Source organism: Amblyomma americanum, chromosome 3, assembly GCF_052857255.1.
Source record: "Amblyomma americanum isolate KBUSLIRL-KWMA chromosome 3, ASM5285725v1, whole genome shotgun sequence".
NCBI classification, from domain to species: Eukaryota; Metazoa; Arthropoda; class Arachnida; order Ixodida; family Ixodidae; genus Amblyomma; species Amblyomma americanum.
The window spans coordinates 110666293-110680765 of record NC_135499.1 but is presented as its reverse complement, the minus strand read 5'-3'; the positions used below and the strand labels follow the sequence as shown (position 1 = coordinate 110680765).

Genomic DNA, 14473 nt, shown 5'->3' with positions numbered 1-14473 from the left:
TTTTTCTTTTCCGTTGCAATGATTCCATCGAATGCTATCGAGGAATCAAAAAACGACCATTTTTCCTTTCTGCATTTCAATGCACAGTCCCTCTGGAACAAATACGACGAATTGACGACATTCCTTCTTGAATTCCGTTTTCCGTTTCATGGTATTATGATAACTGAAACTTGGTACACATCTGCTCATGTATTTTTCTTAGCTGGTTACCAAACATTTTTCTTAAATAGATCTTGTCGCTGTGGCGGTGGTGTGATGCAGCTTATATCACAACGCCTTTCATGCAGCCTTGTGGAATATTTTTCCCTAATCACACCAGAATATGAAGTTTTGATAGTTCAGTGCTAGAAATTCATGCTTGTTGTTCTGTACCGTCAGCCTGGTGGTGAAATCGATGCGATTTTGGAATTTTTAGACGGACCGCTAAATTTCGCTTGCACTAATAAGTTGTGCGTCACTCATGGGGGTGACTTTAACATTAACCGATTCCACCATACATCCATTGGTCGTCAATTAGAACTTCTTCTTGATTCATTTGGGTACAAAAATGTCATAATAGAACCCACATGAATAACTTCTATGGCCAAAAGTTTGCTTGACCTTTTCATAACAAACCGTACGGATGAATGTGTGTAATCGGGTGTTATTGAGACACATATCAGCGATCACTTATCAATTTATATGTTTAGCAAGAAGACTGAAATATTGAAAACATCGAATCACTGTGAGTCATACGTTGCACAAGAAATAAACGTTAAAACGCTAAATGCTTTTCGATCTTGAATTCAAAACGAAGACTGGAGCCGGATTTTTGAGAATAGCAATCCTGATAGCACTTATCATATGTTCATGGCAATGCTGATAAGTATATATAAGGACCGTTTTAAGTTCAAAAAGGTTACGAAGAATCGCAAGATACGTAAGCCATGGCTCACCAATGAGTGCCTGGGAATGATCGAGAAGAAGAATTTTTTGTTTTCAGGACTTTTCAGAATTCAGCACATTTCTCTACTTTCAAAAAATACCGCAACTTTGTAACAAAATTTTTGACGTAATGTTAAAAATAATTATTTTGAAAATACATTGAGTGCAAACAAATCTTGCAGCGATGTATTATGGCGTAAACTTAAACAACTTCTGAACCGTGGTATTCACCAAATGGAAAAGTTAGAAATAATAATATTAAATAGCAAGCGAGTTAAAGGCAAGGAGTTGGCAGACATATTCGATCACTATTTTGTTCATCTAGCCAAGAGCATTTGTTCTAATCTTTAAACACAAAATTTGGGTGATCTGAGTGTGAATAGCGCTGTTTTTCTCCCAGCAACTCCAGAAGAGGTTCGTTTGGTTTTTATGTCGCTTAGGTATAGCAAGGCACGGGATATACACGGCCTCCAGATTGGGCCGATAAAATTTGTTCTACATCTCTTGGTCCCAGCCCTTACGCATATAATTAATGTTTGCCTCTCTACGGGAATCTTTCCCGAAACTATGCAGCGCGCCAAACTTAGTTCTTTTTAAATCAGGGAATAAAAATGAGCTCTCGAACTACCGCCCCCTCTCGGTTCTACCAATCATTCAAAAGGACGAGAAAAAATTATTTGTAAACATGTCACTGCGTTCTGCGAAAAATATGCCATTATATCACCACAGCAGTTTGGATTCTGTAAATTAATGTCAACTGAGTTGGCTCTGCTCACTCGAAAGGAACTAATATTGAATGGTTTCGAGGAGAAGAAATTAACCCTAGGCTTTTTTGTACACTTTTCGAAAGCTTTCGATAGTATTGACCACTCCATATTGTTAACTAAATTGCAGCACTATGTACTTCGCGGCGTTCCTCTGACACTTTTAAAATCTTACTTACAGCATCGGAAACAGGCCGTTGACATTGGTGAAGAGCTTTAATCTCTGCAAGGTTTAACAGCGGGGGTCCCGCTAGGTAGCATTTCAGGGCCGGTATTGTTTAACTTATATGTAAATGATATAATTAACATCAGTGACAGCGCACATTTCATAGTTGGCGCAGATGACACAAGTATCTTTCTGCAGTCAGATAATATGCCGTACACCTTTGGCGTTTAGCCAATAATAAGCTCGCATTGTTGTCTGATTGGAGTGCGACTAACTCGCTAAAAATTAACACTTAAAAAAACCGTTTTATTTGCACCGTCACAAAAGCCTGTAAACTTTGACATAAACTTATACCTTGGATATGCTAGGCTAGACGTTGTAAAAGAGATAAAATCGTTGAGAGTAATCTTTAATTAACACTTAACCTGGGATGCTCATGTAGGCAGGATAAGAACAAGCCACGCGAAGACTTGCGGTATACTATCTCGACTTCGCTACACTATTCCTCCAAGAATTAAGGTTTTATTGTAAAACTCCCTATTATCTCCTAATATAAATTCTTTCACCCTTGTATGGGGCACAGAATCCCAAAAGAACTTTCACAAACTATTTCTTATGCAAAAGAGAGCTATCCGTTACATCGCAAACGTTTCGTACCGCGCCCACACAAGCGAATTATTTCCACTTCTTGATATTCTTCCTGTCAAGCATATATACGAATTCAACCTTTTGATAAAATACAAACACAGCCTGAAAAATTCTCTCAACTACTTTCTCACACTGTGCGACCTGACAAAAACATCGCAACTTTCCTACGACATCAGACACAGAAACAGTTGGACGCTGCCATATTCTAGAACTAACCAAGGGTGAAAGAGGATAGCAAATCATCTTCCAAAACTGTTAAATCATTTAGAGGATGTAAATCTTGGTATAAAGAAGATCTCAAGAAAAAACTGGAAAAAATATCTCATTTCTAGAACAGATCTAGCAACTTAGCCTAGCAATGTAATTAACTTCCGGTCTTCAATGACAAATTGTTGCGATGTTATCGATAATTTCTGTGTCCTTCGTCTTGTGGTGGATTTATATGGTTTCCCTTATATTTCATTGTATCAAGTATTATGTAAATTTGTTTATTTTTTTCTGCTGTGAGATTACAGAAAAATGAATGTGGTGCGTTTTTTATTATGTGTATTATGGTAACAGGACATGCCAAGTCCTTGAGTAGCATTGCAGTGTGTAACATATGCTGCAATGCATGTCCAATAGTGTCATTACTTGTCGTATTGCTTCTAATATGTCACCAAGTACGCATATGAAAATTGAGCTTGATTGCGTCCAGTGAGAATGTCTACAACATATGTATAAGTGATCCCTGCTTTTAATCCAGACACCTGTATTTGTTTAATGAGAGGCTATATGTTATCGCCCTTCAACCCGTCAAATATACGGGCAGCAACCTTCGTCAAGCTGCTAATCACCAGCGTTTTGTTGCTTGCCCTCGAATTTTTGTACTCTTGTAAAAAATGTGAAATAAATTGAAATGAATTGAATTAGTTGTTAGCCGATAGTGTTCAAAGTTTCGAGCAGAAACAAAAATCAGGCAAAGAGTATTCCACGGGCACGCTGCTTGAATAGAAGGACGCAGAATTATACCTATTCGTTTAGATGGAGTCTCAACCTCCTGATGGCAAGCTTCTTGCCAGCGTTTCTTCGGAAAGATCATGTAAGGGCAGGCTCAGGGCAAATTTTGAACTGAGATAAATTCATTTAGTTCACAGAGCTTCTTGGGTTGCTCTAAGTTTTGTCTTTTCTACCAACTTAGAGTTGTAGGACTGAAAGCTTTGTGAGACCACCCCCTAATTGTGCTACGGGGTGGTTTGACTTTGGCGGTTTTGAGGTTACAGGTAGACCACGACCATGGCCGCGAATACTGCTGTCGGCACAAAATTAGGAGTTCGATTTTTGCTTATAACGTATCTTTATTGCATAACAGCCTGGCGGATCTCGGGTGAATTTCTTGCACTTCCTGGGGATTGGCACTATGTCGAGTGTTTGGCTACGGCTAATGCCTCCATTATGCAAGGTTTAGGACTTTGTTCTGTGCTCGCAGAGAAAATGAAGAAAGGCATCCCACGCCACAACCCAAGCCCATTTCGAATAGGCAAGCGATTGTGACCACAAGCCGATTGAGATTTTCCCGGCCGTGGAGGAGCTATCAAGAACGGCGTCAGCAGGTCTCGCTTGGAAACAGCCAGCTCACATATCCCTCCAGGGTGGACGCGAGTACCTTCTGTCTACTCAACGGCGATTGCTTCAAGCCCTGGTGTAATGGACCACCAGGAGAGGGTGCAGCCTTCATGTGGCTTCAATCAACGTGCTTTGCTGCGGCACCCAAAAGAACAACGGGCCGAAGTTTGAACACAAAGGCGCCCAATTTTCGGTGTGGCCTCATGCGCGTAGAGAGATTGCGGCGAGCAAGCGGACGTTATCTATGACGGAAGTAAAAAGGCCTCGTTACCTCTGCCTTTTCGGCGCGCCGAGCACCGCGGCGCACGGGCGGGCATCTTCCCCAACCATCGCGAACATCTCTAAGGGCTAAGAACCACTTCCCGCCTTTTCCCGACTTTGCGTTCCAGCCTTGCTCGTAGGGTGTCTTCTGCTGAAGAATAGATGCCAGCGGAACGTGAGAACCATCAGCTGGCCAGAGAACATCATCTACTGCAGCCAACGTTACCTCTGTGGCATCCTCCTCTACCTCAGGCTCAACACGTGAAGCTGGCGTGTCCATAAGTGGGGGGATGTCAGTTTCTCCGCACAAGTGAAAGTTTCTGGCCACTCCCAATCGGGCGAGGGTGTCCTAAGCCTATGTGAATTGAGGGAATAAGAACGTTATAAAAATCGAAAACGAGTGCAGTCGAAAAGCCTATTTGATCTTTACATTTGCAAAAATCTTAATGATCCCATTCTCCTTGCACCACCTACCAACTCCTTTGATCCGCGGCACTCCTGTCCTGGTGGTGGGAACGGGTGACGTCTTGACCGTGGTTCCGTCGGTCCCCAACACCGAACCCAACCTACAACATCGGTCACTCACAGCGTGCGCTTTCTGGGTGGTGTGGGAACATTTGAATCACAATTTATCTGTCCTAGAAGGTAATGGAACATCTCATAGTGCCAACTTGCGCGCTCGGAACCGGTTCTCCGATATAGCACTTTCGGTCTGTGCATCTCCGCCATGCTATTGCTTTCCGATAATAAAACGAGAAGGCTCAGCGGTACAATGAATATGATGTTGACTTTGTTGCACCTCAGCGGCTCAGCTCTCAAATTGTCGTTGGCTACATGCAAGGGAAGGACAGCTGGATTAATCAAATGGCGAGTCAAAAATTTCGCAACGACGCAAGGCAAGGCTTTGATTGCATATAAGCTTTGCACTTTTGTCAGCTTAAGCACTGTAAACAGCCTTCACGTTAAACATGGCGCGGTGGAAACGACTTCCAATGATGTGTTGTTAGTGCCGCCAAGTGATGGCCCTAGATTTGTTGCTTGAGCGTGCAAAATGTAGGTGATTGAGTGTGAGGTTTAGTTCGTTTGCCACGTGCTAGTGAGCTTAGCCTGCATGGAGCGTTTTTTTCACGCAAAAACTCACCGTATGTGAAACGCAGGCGGACTTACCGCCAAACTTGCACTACTGTGGGCATCGCACCCGTAGTTGGGAATGTTTAGCGTCACGGCGGCGTGAGTATCACAGGCGGCATGTTTTCACATGTTAAAAGCGCTCCACGCAGTTCAGGCATCAGGTCACGAATAGTTGCTTGCATATGTAGTACCTCAAGAGGAATTCGTCCATAAGCAGACGCTGAGAGTTTACAGCAGAGGTTCGAAACTGAACTAACGACAACATTGCAAGGTGAGGAAATATGGAAATTGCAACAAATGACGAGATGGCATTACTCGTGGTTAAATCAACAAGCTATCGGCATGGGTAAGACATCGATGAGAAGAAAGGATAGCTAATGCTCCGTTAGGGGTACGAAGTAAATTCGAAAAGAAAACGGCAGAAGAGGGCGTTACGGAAACAGGGGAGGGGATGAGGCCTGGATGCGCGCAGGGATATAATAGACGTGATTGGCATGGGACATGTCCTGATCGGAGCTGAATGGGAGTTCGCTTTGAACTGCAGTGAATCCGATAGGCTTACTATGTTTATATTGATGGTAACGGTGATGAGTGGTCTTTACAAAAGTGAGAAAATTACCCTCTCCAACTCCTTCCTCCTGATGGCAGCAAAGCGAGGGCCCTGGCACTAACTTACGCGGCTTGCTTCCCACGCTCTGGGTTCATTGCCTTTGAACTACGTAACTAGAGACAACCATGCATAGAGCGGCCTCGCAGTTGGCGGCGTAAACACAGCCCGCATCTCGGGAACGAGGCGAGGATATGAACTTCGAAGGTTTTAATAAGCACTGAAGGAAGGCACTGTGCGGGAACACCAAATGACATGACAAAATCACCGTTATGAAAGATACTGTGCTTTTTTTTTTCTTTTTCGGGCAGAGGGACAAAATGTACCAGTGCCTCGATGACACATTGCATTACAGAGCTGTTTTTTCCCTCTCTAGGCAAAATAGTACAATGAATATCGACTGCGGCTTAGCTAAGCTATGCTAGAGTATACGTACCGTGAGCTACAGTTACCCCCTGGTTAGGGATGCTGTCGAGCTCGTTGTTGTGACTATGATGTTAAGCATTGAAGAAGTATTCGTAGAAACACGTCGTTTATTTATTTACATATTTTGAAAAAGATAAACACTGCCCGGTGATCGGGAAAGTAACACGCACCAAATGACAAGACCAAATCACCGTTATGAAAAATACTGCGTCTCTTTTTTTGGGCAGAGAGACAAAGTGTACCAGTGCCTTGAAGACCCCCTAGCATTACTGAGAGTTTTTTTTCCTCTCTAGGCAAAGTTTAAAAAAAAATGAATAATTTAATTCTCCACGCTAAGCGACAGGGGGCCGCACTTTACTTCGATATGGGGCTAAAGAAAGGGTGAAAAACTTTCACTCGCAAGTACAAATCTCCGCTGCTTACGATTATGACTACTTCGTGCATTTGTGAGGCAAGTGTAATCTTGCATATTTATTTGAAATGTTTGGTTTATGGCTCGGATGGTTCACAGTCCCAAAGTAATAAACCTATGCTCTGCACAACGGCGGCTAGTAACATAATGATACACGTCTATATGTCAGTGAAAGAACCCTTTTTGAGCAGAGTAATAAAAATCTCTGTAGCTCGCTACAAACCTTTTGACTGCTTTGGAAACCATAGGTCAAATATTTGACATTTCATGCCGCAGCCGAAGCTACCAAAGGAATCTGGCGTTCTTGAAATCCTATTTCTAGGTCTTCTGAGAATAAAAAAACTGCGAGTCAGCTTTCGGTGTGTTGCTTATGTCTTAGAATTATTTAACACCACCGGTGCCACTGCAATAGCATATGAATTTATTTCGCGTTGGTATAAATCGGAAAAACAAAAGCGATGGAGCGCTGACGTAGCCATTGTTTTATATCGCCACAAATTTCATCCTTTATGCGCGGAAAACAGCTGAAATGAAAAAAAAAATATGATGTTCTTAGAGATCTCAGAACACTCTAAGCCTATTTCAGCAAACAGCCCCAGCTGCAACTGTGGTGCTTAGAGCCATCGAGCACTGACGCTATCGGCAATTCTTCGCCAGTAACTGTTTTTTCCGCAACGTGAGTGACCTATGGACCTCCTGCATGTTTGTAAACAAACGAGGTGGCGCTGCAGTCGCTAGCGAGCTCGTGGTAGGCAAAAGGTCGGGGAGTGGCGTCGCGGATAGGTGTTGTGCGCGGGTTTTCAAGGCTTGTAGGCGCGTTTCCAGTTTCTGCGAATCATAGCAATGGTCGATGCTTCCAACTTAGTAATTTGTCGAAGTACACGAGCTCGCGTTGTCCACGTGCGGCCTATAAAGAGAAATAGTTTGCCACTGTGTATTGTATATATGGTTAGTAGTAAACATGTAGAAAGCGTTCCAGCCGTTTATTTATGCGCTAGGCATTGAATAAAACAAGTTTTGACACTGTGCACTAGCCGGAATGATTTTACTTCGGGACAGTAGTGAGGGGAAGTGCTGGCGTTGTTTCGCCGGAGCAGACATGCGCTCATCGTCTGCTGACATACGTACGTGTCGCGCTGCGCGAAAAGTGGGGACAGCGCCGTGTCCCCGATCTCCTGTCTCGCTTAGCGCTGTTTTTAGCCGCATGACCACGCACCAGCCAGGCCGACCTGTCCTCTTGTTGAGCTGGTTGATTTGGTGAAAATTTTTGATTTCTATAATTATTTTCTTTCCTAGCTCTGAAGTCTAGTTTCGTGACGAAAAATTATAGCAAAATATTGAGTACAAACTTATAAATTACGCTTTTTAGAAGTGTGGTCGTCAAAAATTGTGAGGTAATTTCTTTGATTTCAGTGCCGCATTTCTTTGACCAAAGCGAAAGCGAAGATGCCATAAACGAGGGAATAAACTTTAAGGTTCGTTTTCTGACCTCTCACATTTTCTGCGACTGGATCACTCACCTTCGTAATTTGCATGAAAATCAAATGATTCCATTTGTCGCAAACTATTCCTGAGACGTTGAGGAGCGTAATAAATTTCTCGATTTTTTTCCCTACCTCTTGCAGTATTGTGTTAGTTATTTTTTGTAAGAAACGTTTTCATGTAACTATGCATGCATAAGTACTGATCATATAGAAAAACAACTAATCGCGTCATCATACAGAACAGGGCTTTATGCACATGCTGGCATAAAAAAACTGCGCACTATCTACTCAATTATTTGAGACCTAGCTTGGTAGACTTGACGACGGTGTTAATTATAATTACCCAGAAGTGCACCAGGTATAGCTATAAATAAAAGGAATGACTGAAACTAGCGTAGGAATTTCATATTTGCACCAAGTTTAGTTACATATCGCATGCATGAATAACGAAAACACTTTTCATGCCGCGTCCCCTCTCAATCTCGCCACGTGTCTGTTAGTAGCACGCCTGCGGCTGCTCCTTTCCAAACAAGCTTCGCGATCATGTATCACCTCTTGAAACATAACACATGCATGATGCAATGAAAAAGCATATGGCGTTTAGCACACTTAAGGTACGCTATTCTAAGCACACCAACGCGACCGCGCAAGATTGACACAGCTTACCAGACTTCTTTCTACTTGAATGAAATAATTACGTCGTCATATCAAGAAACAGTTTCAAGTAAATATTAAATGTCACAAAACGCGCCATTTAAACATGGTGTGCTATTAACAAAAAAACGCATTCCTTGGGGGCGAGTGAACCTGTCGGCGCCCCGTGCACTCCGGCTCAAGGTGATAAGTACGTGTGCAGCTACATATGTCTCTTTTTTTCCTTGAGCAATTGTCAGCCTACTATCCTGAAGTTCAGTTGAATGAACGCAGTAACTTGCATGCTATTAAGTGCATTGAGTGGCAGTGCCTATCGACTCCCAGACTTCGCGCTTTACTACCGTGGCCCAATGCCTGTTAGCCAGTTTCCGAATGCGGCATTTATGCGCGAGAAACCTATCGAGGCTAATTTAATATTTTTATCCTACTACGCGGATCCAGCAGTGACGCAGCTGGTCAATATATGCTGCTTCTGCAGTGCACAGGCTTGAAGCAGCCGCTGGTAACTGCGGCAGCTGCGGTAGGCACGGGCAAGCGGAACCTGTTTTGCCTACCATGCGAAAGTCGCTGCTAACATCAGCGCCACCGCATCTTCGTGACGTCGCGGGGTGAAGGAGGTCCATAGGTGAAACAATCCGACGCCGTATTGATTCAGTAATTTTGGCTATTTTGAAAATTGCTTTGCAATAAGCAAATCGACATTTTCATGTTAGTATAAACTATTTCACGTTACATGAACTATTTTTGGCGTGCATCTGGAAGTTGTTGTCCTACCGGCGTTTGCCAACAACTGGAACGAAACATGCATTACCTAAAATTAGGAGAAAAAGCTTTGCCACGTTGTAGCAGCCGCTGGAATGTCCGGAGCATTGCGTATAACTAGAAAAAGTTATGCCTACTTATTAATCTTTAAGACTCTGCAGTAATTCATTTAAGTAATTCATTACGCTCAAAAATATATCATTGCTTTTCAACAACGCTGAAGCTTTCTCGAAAACACGAATCACTGAAATACCAATAGAAGCGATAAAATGAGTTTGCAGTTTTTTAGCACAAGGGAAAGAAGTTCTAAACCTTTATCACATATAGAACCACCTTGAGCCTGTACCTAAAGCTTACAGCTGCCTAAATAACACTGATTTCTGCTAGGAGCACACGCAGCACTGCGCGGCTACAACTTTTTAAGTAAATACGCAAGCCCTCAGAAAATGCGGGTATTTTATCGTATTGGCAAGTTGGAAAAATATTGACAATAATGGGTTAATGCACTCGTAGGGCTTAGTTGCATGGATGGGTTTAAAAAAAATTAAATAATGCGATAATGACTGTCATTAAAAACCGGAGGAACAAACGACCAATATCGTAGTCGCGGGCAATGAAAATTCGGAAAGGCTGTCGAGTACAATTTAGCACAGTTATCTCAGATTCTTACTCACATCTCTCCTTCCGAAAGTACGGACAAATGACTGCATATACAGAATGCAAAAAGGTTTATTCCACACTTTTTATATTTGCTGTAACAGCTGCGTCTTTTTAAGGATGCGCCCTCTCTGCTCGACACGCGGTTTTATTTTTCTCGCTTTTTCTCGCATAGGAAAGAAGGCACTACTCTCTAGTAGGGTGCTTCAAGCTGAGTGTCGACGCAAACCGCTGTGTGCATTGTACAAAGTTCAGAGTTCATAGTTTATTTTTGCCACCAGAAGTTGCGAGTAAAGCCAGGGAAAACCTGCAGAAACAGCTTGAAGGATCCTGACTTCATCTTTACCGAACAGCATTGACGGTGACAAGGGTGCCCGGTAAAGAGAAAAGAGGGGAGCAATAAAGTAATAAAGTAAGTGCCTATGATGGACTTTGAAAAGCATAATTCGCCTGCATCGTGTTATGCATATAATACAAATGGCACACCCAAGAGGAATATGGGGGAGGAGGGAATAAAACAATGAAAATGACACGTGTTGGCAAATAGGTAACAGAAGCAAGAAACTGGAATGTAAATATTGGGCGAAGTTCTTTGAACGACATTTCATGGAGAACAAGGCGGTCACGGCCGTAAAGTTCGTTCAAAAGCGGAACATAAACTGTTGTACCTGTGCTTCGCTGCCGTCATTCGATGGCCTAATCAATCTGATCGGACTTGATCCAGCCGATGAAAAGTTAACTCACTGAATTTATTTAGAAGTTAAGTACAAAGGATCAACAGCCAACAACGGCACATCTCTCGGAACGCTCGAGCAGTCAGCACAGCTAGCTGCTCGTCGTTCGGAGTCCGGAGTACAACTGAACTCTCCCCACGCCGCCCAAAGCCCCCTCCAACCGTGGCACCTCAGGGAGGCGCCGGCGCTCGTGCTCATACAAAGGACTTCCATTTTGGGTGGGCCGAAAAGGCTCTTAACTGATTTCTTGGGAAGACCGCAGCGCGAGCCTCCAAACGCCTCTCCCCCTTCCCGGCGCTCTCCGCGGGAAGCACGGCCAGAAGGTCATCTGAAGCGGCGGAAGGGGACAAACTGGTGACATACTGTTACGAGGCGGCCAGCGAAAGAAACAGACGCGATTGAGCGGAAGCAATGAGGTGATTTTAATGGCCGCTGTGCTAGCGCGCGCGCTGCTTGTAGTTGTTGTTGCCTCAAATACGATGGCGCATACCCACGGTGGGGGATTGGCCAGGATTTGGTGTCGATCCAAACAGGGAAAATCTCATCCAGGTTTATCTCAAGCGGCTCATAAATAGAGAGGACTCACAGAAAATGAAAATCACGAATTTTGAGAGACGTTGAGGAAATCGGAATGGTAATCTAGGAAACAAAGCGGTGCGAGTATAATAACTAAATTTTAGGAATTAATCAGAAAGAAAATTATTTTGAGCGGAAAGTAGAGGCATCGAGAAGTTAACACAAAAATCTTCCGGTTTCAATGATATACTCGTTAAGAAGCTGACACACCTGCCTAATGGCATGCCCTTTGACGGTTGCACCGAAGGAGAGGAGGACGGGAAGAGTAAACGGCAGCCCTAATTGAGCGAGAGGAGCTCTCCTGCCCGCGCCACTGCACAGTTCGCTGTCTTCTTCATCACACTACTCGGGGCCAACGAGCGATCGTCCCGATCGGTGAGGTGCTGGCCGCCACGATGAATGAGATGGCTGAATGAATCATGGTCCACGAAGCTTCCGGGCCACTGGTCGCCAGTAGCCGGCGGTCGAGGTCCCAGGACGCGCCGAACGGCATGGGCAGGGGAACGATGTCTTCAGATGTAAGCGGCGTCTCGGGTCGGTGGGGTAGGTAGATCAGGTCTTTGCGTCGGATTCAGTTCGTCGTATTGAGTGGTCTAGGCGGGGGACGGGGGTGGGGGGAAAAACGGCGAGGTCGGTTCGGGTCTGAAAGGCTGGGGCACGGCCGAGCGACGCAGGTTAAGAACTCACGACGACCATGACTGATGCAAGAAGCCGAAGCTCCAGGACCGGGATGTTGATGATACCACGCAAACTCCACCAAATGTTACGTGGCGGCCAGCCGAAGAAAGAGATGATTCGAGGTGATTTTAATGGCCTCTGGCCTAGCGCGAGCGCTCCTGCCCGCGCCACTGCACAGTTCGTCGTCGTATTCGTCACAATATTGACAAATGGCAAAGAAAAAGAAAAAAAAAACAAACGTTTGGTAGGGGTGAGTCCATCCTAGCCAGTCACGCTGCAAGGTCGCAACATATGCTGCATCATTTGTTGGCCACAATTGGTTACGGCATTTCGTGACATAACAAGGCTCTGCTGCTGTTTTGTTTTACTACAGATTTACGCTGAGAACATTCACCAGCAATGTTTACAAACTGGGACCTATAAGCAGATATTACAAAATTACCCACAAGGCTTAACCTCTGATACCATAAGCATCCAGTTTTCTAAGCAAAATGCGATGAATAACAAATTCAAAGGATTTTGAGAAATAAAAAAAAATAATCCTGTGTGTTTCAACTTGTGTTTCAAGTTTTGCAGTATGAATTCTTTCTGAGCAAGGAGAGCTAATACAGTAGAATTGTTCATAACGAAATCATATTGAGCAGTAGTGACAAGGTTATACCGGTCGGCGAGACAGGGCAATCGTTTCAGAATTCCTTTTCCAGGCCTTGAGAAAAAACTGCCAAGATAGATATAGGGAGGCAATTTCCTCTTTCATTTTCGCTTCCTTTCCTAAAATCTACCACAACTTTCGTTGTTTGCATGATACGCGGGAATATTCCGCACAGCAAAGAAACATTACATATGTGAGCGAGACAAGGCGCAATGATATTGATGACCATGTTTATAGGGTGTATTTGTAAAGCTGACGCATCTGTGGGTTTGCACTTGTTCAGTTATAAAAATGTCGTTACGATTTCCTTTCTGGTAATCGGCTCTATAAATATTGTTTCATGATTTGGGGCAGTCACAGAGGAGAAATTAGTTTGGTTACTTGACGTGTTAGCAAAAGACAGTAAATATTCATTAGAAGAATCCGCTTGCTCTCCTCCCTTAAAGTCTATCCTGTCTTGAGCAATTTGGGCTGTTAGATCTGGATAGTGTCTGAAGATGAAATTTAACAACTTACAGGCATTTTCAAATCCACCATCGACTGAGTTAACGCGAATTTGAATATAAATCTTTTTAGCAACGCGAAGGGCTTTAGTGACAAAGTTAATGAATGGTTTGAACCTTAGGACGCCTGATTTCTATAAACAGCTTGTAAAGTTTGGCTTGTTTTTTCATTAACCGCAGTATATCTTTAATAATGCAAGGCTTGTGTGTTTACTTAAAAGTTTTTAGCCGAGGAGTGCGGCGTTTTCTCCTGGCGAAAATCAATCTTACGCAGGCAGATGTGAGCTCCAGGCACCGGCTCTAGGGTGTTCTATATGTGATGAGTTTAGAACTTCTTCCCTTCGTGGTAAAAAAACTTATTTTATCGCTTTTGTGAATGTTTCAGTGATTCGTGTTATTGAGAAAGCTTCTGCGTTGTTGAAAAACAGATATTATTTGAGCACAATGAATTACCTAAGCGAAGTGCATTTTATACCTAGTCTTAGACCTTAATAAGTAGGCATAACTTTCTCTAGATGTATACAATGCTCCAGACATTCTAGCGGCTGCTACAACGTGCGACAACTTTTTCTTCGAATTTTAGCAGATGCATATTTTTTTCCACTTGTTTCCAAACGCCTACAGTCCAACAGCCTCCAGATAAACGCGAAAACCAGTTTATCTAACGTGAAAAAGTTTATCCTAAATGAAAATGTCGGTTTTCTCATTGTAAAACAATTTTCAAAACAGTTAAATTATTTAATCAATACGTTGTCGGACTGTTTCATCTTTTACCATAGCGAGGTCACTCACGTGGCGGGAAAAACAGTTACTGGCGAAGAAATCCAGA

The 14473-nt window shown here is 43.4% G+C and overlaps 1 protein-coding gene across 1 annotated transcript in view; it reads right to left on the bottom strand.

Moving 5' to 3' along the window:
- The window catches only part of LOC144124813 (uncharacterized), a 45298-nt gene extending 34762 nt beyond the window's left edge, over positions 1 to 10536 (bottom strand). Inside the window, exons 1-2 of the mRNA XM_077657711.1 lie at positions 10519 to 10536; positions 1868 to 1911 (exon numbers count right to left, since the gene is read on the bottom strand). Of these exons, the coding sequence (XP_077513837.1) occupies positions 1868 to 1892 (25 nt within the window). The 5' untranslated portion in view covers positions 1893 to 1911; positions 10519 to 10536. The remainder of the gene's footprint in view (positions 1 to 1867; positions 1912 to 10518) is intronic.
- Positions 10537 to 14473: the final 3937 nt, after the last annotated feature.